Source organism: Camelina sativa, chromosome 12, assembly GCF_000633955.1.
Source record: "Camelina sativa cultivar DH55 chromosome 12, Cs, whole genome shotgun sequence".
Taxonomy (NCBI): Eukaryota; Viridiplantae; Streptophyta; class Magnoliopsida; order Brassicales; family Brassicaceae; genus Camelina; species Camelina sativa.
Window position 1 is genome coordinate 28,258,740 of NC_025696.1, and position 9,525 is coordinate 28,268,264.

Here is a 9,525-nt window from a genome sequence, read left to right on the forward strand (position 1 = left end):
TGTACCTGTCCTGCCATCTCAAGGAGTTTCATCCCGTTTACGCAAAAGACAGCCGCCTGCTGATCTAGACAGTCGTGACTCCAAGCGCCCATCTCTCCACAGAGATAAGGGCACGTCCACCGCATCTCGAGGAACGTCGTCAAAGGATTTTGATGCCAAACGGTTCATCTCCTCATAAGCTGTTTGACGTTATGGGTTCTTTGCTTCTCGAACGCTCGCTCCAGAGGTTTGTTATCCACTAGATGCTGCAGACAAGGCTAGGGAGTTCATAGACAAAGCTGGGCTGCTTAAAACCATTACTCAGATTGGCTCGTACGACTCGGAGGTGGTCTATGAATTCTGGGCGAATCTCCCAACGGTCAAGATTGAGGGGGAGTCTGTCGACGTGCTTGTCCGAGCTGGACCTATGAGTTTTCTCCAAGCCGTATCAATGCCCTGTTTGGTCTGAGGTCTGTGGATGTGCGTGAACAGAGATTGCAGACGGCTGCAATTCTAGAGGAGGATCTGGCTCTGTTTCTTTCTGATGGAAGGGTCAAATCTTGCAAGCAGCTGGTGTCCACTGCAATCAAGAACCCGGTGATCAAGGATCTGCATCGGATCTGCTGTAGCAACTGGTCTCCCACGGTGAACACGGGGTACATCTCGACGAATAGGGCTCTGGTGATCTACATGATCATGCATAGGATTTCGTTCGATTTTGGACGGATGATCTACGACCAGATCATTCAACTAGGATTGCAAGCTCAGTCTGGCTTCCGGTTGCCGTTTCCCAGCCTCATCTATCAGTTGCTGACTGCTCAGAGACCTGTCCCGAGTTTGTCGTCAAAAGATGCAAAGAAGGCAAAGGGGAAGAAGACAGCATCCGTCCCTGTTGACCCTGTTTCTCCAAAAGGGTCTGCAGAGCGCAAAGCCATCCGGTTGGCAATCAAGATCCTGCAAGATGCCTTGGACGCTGGTAAGTAGTTTCTCACTTTGCTGTTCGTTCCAATTTCTGGTTTAGGTTCTTGGTATTTTTGACTAAACTGTGCCAAACAAGCAGGGGGAGATGAGTCTGTTTCAGAGGCCTGAGGGGGAGATTAAGCTATGGGGAGCAGTTGTTGTTGTTGCTCACTGTTTTTGTTGATTTTATGTGTTTCTCCCCTGTTTAAAACTTGAGACTTGTTTTATTTTGTTTCTGTTTTTGGCTTTGAACAATTTATTTTTACAAGTCTTTATCGGTTAACCGTCTTGAGTTGATTGCTGGAATATTTTGCTAGTACGGTTGTATTTTTGTCTTGGCTGTGTTGTCTGTGTANTTCCTCAACCATTTGTGTTGCTCAACATCATCTAGAACCCACAACTCAAGACTTGTAGTTGTTCCACTGAAAAATCCATTACCATCAAGACGCATTACACCTAACTTATTAGTGTAATTTATCATAGTTGGGCACCACTTTGTTTTGTTGTCGAGAGCATAGTCAGTATATGTGAACTTCTCAGACATAACATCAAAGCAAACTATGGTATAAGGTTTTACAAACCTACGTTCTGGAAAGTTGTCGTTTGGATCCGCTATATAGTACAAGACTCCGTTGATACAAATCCCAATATTTAAAGGGTGATGAGGTAAGGAGCATTCAATCAACCTCCACGACAGTGAAAGTGCATCAGAGCTCTGAAGGTGACAGGAGCTTGTGAAGTGTCTCAGAGTGCTGATATGCTGACGTGGCAGGTGGACTGACGTGGAAGAAGATTATGGAAGTCATGATAAGAAGCATGAGAAGGAAGGAAGAAGAAGATCAAGATATACATGAAGATATTGAGGGTATATTTGATCGAGAGAGTTAAGGGAGGATATTTCTTAGGATAAAGAATATTTCCTTTTAGTTAGGGATTCACAAAGATCTAGGTTAGAGGTCATTTGTGTAAGGTATAAAGGGACGAGGGCTAGCCGCAAAAAGAGCTAGCACTCGTGGGGAAAAGTTTGTGAGTTTTTGTAAACCTTCAAGCAATCGAAAAAAGGCTTTGAAGGTGAGTGTGTTCATTTTACTCTTTTAGATCTACACAGGGTGTTGTGATAGATAGACAAGATAGTAGGCTTAGATTCATAACTTGTAAAAGGGAATTTTTATAAGTTTGAATAAAAGCGTTTGCTTGGCGCGTTCCAAGCGGTTTGAGTGATTTGTTGTCCTCTATACCTTTACAGACAGTTCTCCTATTCCTAATGTCAGAACTTGATATGCCTGCCCTTTCAAAGGGTTTTTAGAAAGTGATATGCACAATACCTTGACTTGCTTGTTGATTAGATCATACCCTAATTGGGCTCTCGCATGAGTCCAACTTGTTATCAAGTTGGGTAATGTTATGGTTTGTCCTGTGCTAGGGTTATAAACTATTGCCTTGAAATCATTATATCTATCTTTACGCCACATAGATGTAGTACAGAGCAAACCTCGACTCTGACATTTATCATAAATTTTTACCTAAACTCTAAACTTAACAATTACGATAGCCAAGATTATAAATTAAGAAAATTCTTTAATATTATGAATGATAACAAAATAGATTATTTTATAATATAAATTTTTTAAATTATGAAAATTAAAAATTTCTTCATAAATTAATAAAATATTAATTTATCGATAATTTAATAATTATTAATTTATCGATAAATTAAAACCTCTATAAATTAATAAAATTTTATGGTCCTAACCTTATTAATTTATAGAGGTTTTACTGTATATAGCAGATGCAAAATTTATCTTTTTAGTATTATATACGATTATGTAAAATTTATCTTTGTTATCGTGTTTATTTAGAAGAGATAAATAAACGAAAATCTTCCGAACAATATGTAAAACAAGAAAAATAAACGAAAAACCAGGAAACTAAATATATACGTCATGGTCCAGTGCTGAATCAAACTCATACTTCCACACACGTGGCTCTCACAGGCGCTTACGTGTGTAACACTTGTCAAACAACATACATGAACTCGCAAACAAACCGTTGATCTTCAAATCTTTAATCTTAACCGTTGTTCACGTCCTGTAAAAGTGATCACTACAAAGTCCGTAACACTGGATTATGCCTCGGCCTTTATACTACATGTGAGATCTTTCTAGTCTCATGAGAGTCTTGAAGCTTCTCTGTAACTTCGATCACTGATTTAATCTACAGGTATGGATTCTAAGAAAATTTCCTACTATTTTCCTACAAAAGTTATACAAATTTTCTCGCATCATTGTCGCTCTCGCTTGTTAGTAATTTGTATCACACTATCATATTTCTTGCTTTGCCTCTCTGTTGATTGAATATCATAACATATTTTATACGGTGCAAAAACCTATACTTGCTTCAATTTTTGACATCTTTATCATTTTTTTAACTAGTAGTAAATATCAGTTTGCTTTTGCGGTTTGCTGATATTTGCTAATGTATTTGAAGAATCAAAAACAGAACACTATTATACACCAACATGTCAATCATTCTTTTTCTTTTCACAAATGCAAAATTGGAGTTGGAACGATGTGATAGTATTAGTATACACAAACACAAAGTTAAATTGATGCCATATTGTATATTAGTGTGATAAAATTCAATTTTTACTATGTTATTGAGAAGGAACTTATGAATATTATGTTCTGATAAGTACACTATATATTATATTAGGCGACCTAAATGGCAAATGTTCCGAAGATCGGGAAGGCTATCTATAAAGGACCAAGCATAGTCAAAGAGATATTATATGGAATAGCACTAGGCATTGCGGTTGGAGGGCTGTGGAAAATGCATCATTGGAACAACCAACGACGAACGAAGGAGTTCTATGATTTGCTTGAGAAGGGAGAGATCAGTGTTGTCGCGGAAGATGAGTAGTACTCGTGTACGTTTCTCGGTTTTCGTCTTGCACTATATTTAAATAATAAGCATTTTTGGCGACATGTAATGAAAGTGTGTCGTGTGCTTAACTGATCTGAATTTTGATTGTGTAATTTTTTTCTTGATGTAGGATGGCATTTGTTATGTTACCCAATACGAATTCAAGATCAAGACCCGTTAAGGAATGTGTCTTAGGTTGTTGTGTCATGGAATGATTGTGTTTTTTCAATAAATATTAGAAGAAACAATGGGAGGTTATAAAATGTCGGATATATATGTTGAAAGAGTTAGTATTTTGTTAATAAAAGGATATATTGTTAATTCAGTTTGTGAAATCCATATTCGTGCTAGAAAATCAGATTACCCGAAAAGTAGAGCTGTCAAAATGGACGGGCTGTCCATGGACGGACTATGTTTAATTCATTATGGACCGGTCAAGCCCATAATTGAAACGGGCTTAAGTGGACGTGGACAATAAATCCCATGGACAAAACAGACGTGGACAACCTGGACATTGGGCGGTCCATTGGACAGATAATTCTAGGTTAAAATTGATTTGGGGAAAATGTAAAGCACATTTCTCACTTTCTTCTAACTAAGTTAATTACACCATTATTTCTCATTTTACAAAATATGTTATATTTTTGTCCAATGGACACTCATGGACAGCCCATAAAAATATGGGCATAAGTGGACATGGTCGTTAATGGACTGGACGTTAATGGACACGGACAACTATTTGTCCAAAATCAAACTGAACAATGTTGGACGGGTCAAAATGGACGTGGACAGCCCATTTTGACAGTTCTACCGAAAAGAAAGCTCGATATAATGCATTCGTATGCAATCAAATGAATTTTGTGTACACGTACCTACCTCAAGAAATTGGTTTAATATTGTAGGGAAAAAAATCATTAGCTTCTATGAGTAGTAGAAGATTCTGAAGAGGTATATGAAGCTTGATCCGTTTTGACCATCGTGTTAAACGTCGTAGTACTATTGGTGCTATGAGATATAGTACTACTGTTGTCTAGGTCTGTAGTTAGAGGGCTAGTCCTCAAGAATGGAGGATTGGTTGGAGATGGAATCAGGTATTCACTCTCGGTTAACATGCGGATGACTTCTTCCATCGACGGTCTTAGTGATGGAGAAGCTTGCGTGCATAACAATCCCACGCGAAGAACTTTACAAGCTTCTGCTTCGCGGCCTTGTTCTTGACGAACCTCATCTTTTAGACATGAGTCAAGAGCTTCAACCAATCTATTCAGTGTGTAGAGGTTCCAGACCTAGATACAACAAACAATGGTGGATATGAAAATTCAAAGAAACCTTAAACTTTGATAACGATGAAAATGTTTTTTCGGGGATTCTTACTCTTTGTAGGAGATGACCTGTCACTGGTACGAAAGCGTTGTTTCTTTTTCCACAAGAAATCTCGAGAACAAGAACACCAAAGCTATAAACGTCTGCTTTTTCCGTTAACTGTCCTCTTACAACATACTCTGGAGCCATGTAACCTCTGTATAAAGTGACAAGTTAAACTTCGAGCTTAACACATAAAATATGGTAGTGATCCGGACCATCATAGGTTCTACTGTTTTTGAGTCGCTTACAGAGTTCCTGCGATGCCGGTACTAAGATGAGTTTTGTCCGGACCAAAACATCGAGCCAAACCGAAATCAGCGATCTTCGGATTGAGCTGTTCGTCTAGAAGAACATTACTAGTTTTGATGTCACGATGAATAATCCTCACTGGAGATCCACCGTGTAGGTAAGCCAGTCCCTCTGCTGTTCCCAAGATTATATTTAGCCTCTGGCTCCAGTTTAAGACCTTGCTTTTACATTCATCTGAAAATCACAAAGAAGTCACCTATTAGACTCTACTCTGTTTTCAAAACATTTTAATATTCATTTTCTTCTAGAGATCAACTTAAGGAGAATTTATTACCAAAGAGAAAGTGGTCGAGGCTTTTGTTGGGCACGTACTCGTAGACCAAGAGGCTCTCGGGTCCTTCAATGCTACAACCAAGAAGCTTGACGAGGTTTTTATGTTGGATTCCACTAATGAGATTCACTTCGTTGAAGAATTCTTCTACCCATTCTCTTGTGTTGAACACTAATCTCTTCACGGCCACGTTCTTACAATTTGCAAGAGTTCCTAAGAAAACGGTGCCGTTTCCTCCTTCTCCTAGTTTTTTCTTGGAGTTGAAGTAATCTGTTGCCTTCTCTAGTGTCTCATACTTGAACTTCGTCTTTGAATTGTTGAATTTTCTCGAAATTAAACCCAGGTTTTTTTGTTCTGATCCCGAGGAGATGAGGAAGATAAATCAATCAAAAATTAGGCTGCCATATGCATTTCGGGTATGTGACAGGTGACATGCCTAATCAAAATAATGTTCTAAGCTAGAAAACGAATGCTTCTACATATGGATTCAACATATCACATATGCATTTAATTGAATGTTTTACCTTGTTTGGTCTTTGATACTTTTATCATAATGGCATACGTTGCCAAGAGAATGACCATGACAAACGCTGACGTTGTCAAGACAATAGCCACAATGACTCCTTTGTTAAAAATCACTACAAGCAAAACAAAACACACCATTAGTTTGGTTCATAATGTAGTTATTTTTCAATCCATATATCAAAAATTTGAAAATATGACATAATAACTAGTAAAATCTTACCATGAATTTTATGATGTCCATCACCATTGTAAAACTTGTGATCAGAGTATCTGAGATAACACCCTGTGTTCATAGCTCTTCCTTCTCGCCTCGAAACGCACCGTTTCACTTCTTTAACAGCTTTCTCCAAACAAACCCTACAATCTTCCTTCCCCAAACTCTCCCAACACTGAGCAAGCGCGTGCACACCACTCTCTTCGGCGACTCCGAACCCTCTCTGTGTAACCGCGACTCTAGCCGCCGTCTCCGAAACTCGAGACCCGAACTGAGGATCCAAAACGGTGTTGTTGCTGCATGAATAACTATCCGACGTAGCGGAGACTGATTCGCCGTAGAACTCGTAAGTTTCGTAACGGAGGAAACAACCGTCGAGGAAGATTCTTGCGGAGGAGGAAGGGAGACAACGAGGGAGGCGCGTGCGTGCGATCGCGTAACAGAGCTGGCAATCAGACGGTGAGAGATCGTTGTGGCATTGGATCAGTGCGAAGACAGACGGCGTGGTGTTTAGAGATTGAGTTGCGAAACGTCGTGTGGTTAGTTTTAGAGAGAGTGAATGCATGTCTTCGACGAATGTTGGGATGAAGTTTGGATCTGCGGAGGATCTGCTACGTCCGCCGCAGAAAAGACCGGATACGGTGGTTCTTTGATCGTCGGTTGAGGAAGACAAGAACGGTAAAACGAAGAAGGAATATAAAAAGATGATGTAATGAAACGGTATTGTTTTTGTGAGGCAAAACATTTTTTTAATGTTTTCTTATGTTGTGATGTTGGTGTTTAGATATAGGACTGCATTTGAATGCATTATACTAATCACTTAACTGACTAAAAAAACATCTATTTGAATGAATTTTAACTAATCTATGATGTAATAAACGAATGTATACAGATAAACGATATAGAGACATCATGTATCACAATAGAGGATCCTGGATTTAAAGCGATAGGAAAACGTGTACAGTTGTAAGAGTCTGATTAGGTCCAAATTAAAAGTAGTGATAGATACTTCAGACATTCATACTGCTTTAATAATTGAGTACAAATTTTTAAAATTTTATTGGTTTTATCCTCGAAAATTTCAGGAAAAAGAAACCCATTAATAGATTTTTTTTTTTTTTTTTTTTCAATTTTTTCTTAAAGGTGTAAGTAAGATTGTAAATATTATTACGATTTGTGTGTGAACGTACTATGTAACCAAGAGAACACTACACAAAGCATAATTTCAAATTGAGAAGTATCGTTTTCAGAAATTAAAAGAATGGGCCGTCCTAATTTATGCGTCGGTGGCTAACTCGTCAAGTGGGTGGGGTAGGGTTAGGTTTGGGTGCAGCTAAATTCAATAATCTTCGCCTCAGTATACTGACTCGAGTCGTACTCATCGGAATACAACGTTGCGTATTAATATTGGAGTCAGTTATATATAAATATTGTCTAGAGTTTTGGGACACAAATATTGAAAAACAAATATAAAACTATTAATCAACCTAAGTTGATTCTTTACAATTGTTCTAGCTAGTTTGATATTTTAAAAAGTTAGATCTTAGTTCATTTTTTTATATAACATCAACTTTTTGTTATGTGTATCAGTGTACGAGTGTATCTATCAAAGTTTCATGAAAAAAATATCGTATCTACAAATCCGTAGTAAAGTTTAGCAATACAAGGTTAAAACTTGCAATGCAAGTATGCAACTTAAGCCACATGATAAAATTTATTTGTTGACGGCCACATTTTCCAAACCTGTCTTAATTAACGTTGGAAATTGTTGCACACATGAATCATTTCTATAGGTTTAGACAGAAGCATTTAAAATCAAATTTGATTAATTAGTTCTAGTAATGATGGATAACTTTGTTCTTTAGTAGATGTCTCTAAATAAAGACTCATTCTCTTATCATAGATCCAACAACAGATAATGTGTGTGCACTGTGTAGAGTTCATTAAGCTACATCTGCTTGAAATTTATTTGTGGTTGGGTGCGTTGATTTGTTGTACAAATTATTGTTGTGATCGAATTTATTGTTGCACCAAGAGGCCTAAAGCCGTAGGCCCCTAGAATATTTTGAGCCTGATTACATATTAAGGAACACTGATTGTCAGATTGATGTAAAAAAGAAAAAAAAAAAAAGGAAAAAACAGATTAAATATTAGTTTATGTTGATTATTATTTCTCCATAACTTAACAAATCAAATTAGAAAATATATAATAAAATAGTGATTTCCTAAAAAAAAATAGTGATTTCCTAAAATTTATATTACACTAAATTTTATTCTATTTTATATGTAGGTAATTAATTTATTGAAAGCAATGCTGAGATTTCAAAAAAATGATTCTTTAAGAAGTACAGACGCTATTTTCACCAATTATATTAAAGAAATTAAAATATAATAAAACGAAATCATGTGATAAAAGTTAAAACTCTTTGTAATTAGTCTTTTTGTACTATTTTCTCTTTTATTATAAAAGGTATTAAAGGATCATTACAAAAATGAAAAATCCAATTGTTTCTTGATTAATTATTAACGTAGCGATGAAGAAAAAAAGAAAACGAAGGCCCACTAATAAGCCCAATAACATAAAATGTAAATGAAAACATCGTTAAGTTGGTGAACACAAAACAGTTTCCCTTCCCGTATCGGAAAATAATTAAATCACCGTTTCAAAATCGACGGCTGATATTGCATTAAATAAAAATCCCCGTTTGACTGATTCTACAAACAAAAATATCTTTTTTATCATCCATATTGCGTTTTTATAAAGCCTAAACTGATCCGCTTCTTCTTCTTCTCTTCTCTGATATTTTCATTTCCTTCTTCTCCTCAAAAGATCAGATCAAAACTTAAAGGTTTCTTAATCTCGACGAAGATGGCGACGCAGAAGGCTAAGGACATCGTTAACAGCGACTCAGTCGTTGTTTTCAGGTCCCGCTTCTCTTTTCTTTTCTCAATTTGCGCGATTCTCTCTGTTTTTTTTTTT

General features: G+C 37.0%; 3 protein-coding genes across 3 annotated transcripts in view; 2 read left to right on the forward strand and 1 right to left on the reverse strand.

The window, feature by feature from the left end:
* On the forward strand, positions 3,024-4,186 carry LOC104732791 (putative cytochrome c oxidase subunit 5C-4). Its single transcript, XM_010452372.2, has 3 exons — positions 3,024-3,159; positions 3,652-3,865; positions 3,992-4,186. Exon 2 carries the CDS (start codon positions 3,661-3,663, stop codon positions 3,856-3,858), a length of 198 nt encoding a protein of 65 aa, XP_010450674.1. The 5' UTR covers positions 3,024-3,159; positions 3,652-3,660; the 3' UTR covers positions 3,859-3,865; positions 3,992-4,186.
* On the reverse strand, positions 4,680-7,438 carry LOC104732792 (cysteine-rich receptor-like protein kinase 42). Its single transcript, XM_010452373.1, has 6 exons — positions 6,552-7,438; positions 6,331-6,444; positions 5,810-6,160; positions 5,475-5,709; positions 5,236-5,380; positions 4,680-5,147 (listed from the first exon to the last, which is right to left on the reverse strand). The coding sequence occupies exons 1-6, from the start codon at positions 7,288-7,290 to the stop codon at positions 4,776-4,778; spliced, it is 1,956 nt and encodes a 651-aa protein (XP_010450675.1). The 5' UTR covers positions 7,291-7,438; the 3' UTR covers positions 4,680-4,775.
* The window catches only part of LOC104732793 (glutaredoxin-C2), a 1,879-nt gene continuing 1,653 nt past the window's right edge, over positions 9,300-9,525 (forward strand). Inside the window, exon 1 of the mRNA XM_010452374.1 lies at positions 9,300-9,470. Coding sequence (XP_010450676.1) covers positions 9,415-9,470 — 56 coding nt within the window. The 5' untranslated portion in view covers positions 9,300-9,414. The remainder of the gene's footprint in view (positions 9,471-9,525) is intronic.

Coding starts and splice junctions, on each gene's coding strand:
- LOC104732791 (XM_010452372.2), top strand. CDS start 3,661: ATGGCAAATGTTCCGAAGATCGGGAAGGCTATCTATAAAGGACCAAGC.
- LOC104732792 (XM_010452373.1), bottom strand. CDS start 7,290: ATGTTTTGCCTCACAAAAACAATACCGTTTCATTACATCATCTTTTTA. Junction 6,445..6,551: donor TGGACATCATAAAATTCATG/GTAAGATTTTAC, acceptor TTTTGCTTGTAG/TGATTTTTAACAAAGGAGTC. Junction 6,161..6,330: donor AGTATCAAAGACCAAACAAG/GTAAAACATTCA, acceptor CCTCGGGATCAG/AACAAAAAAACCTGGGTTTA.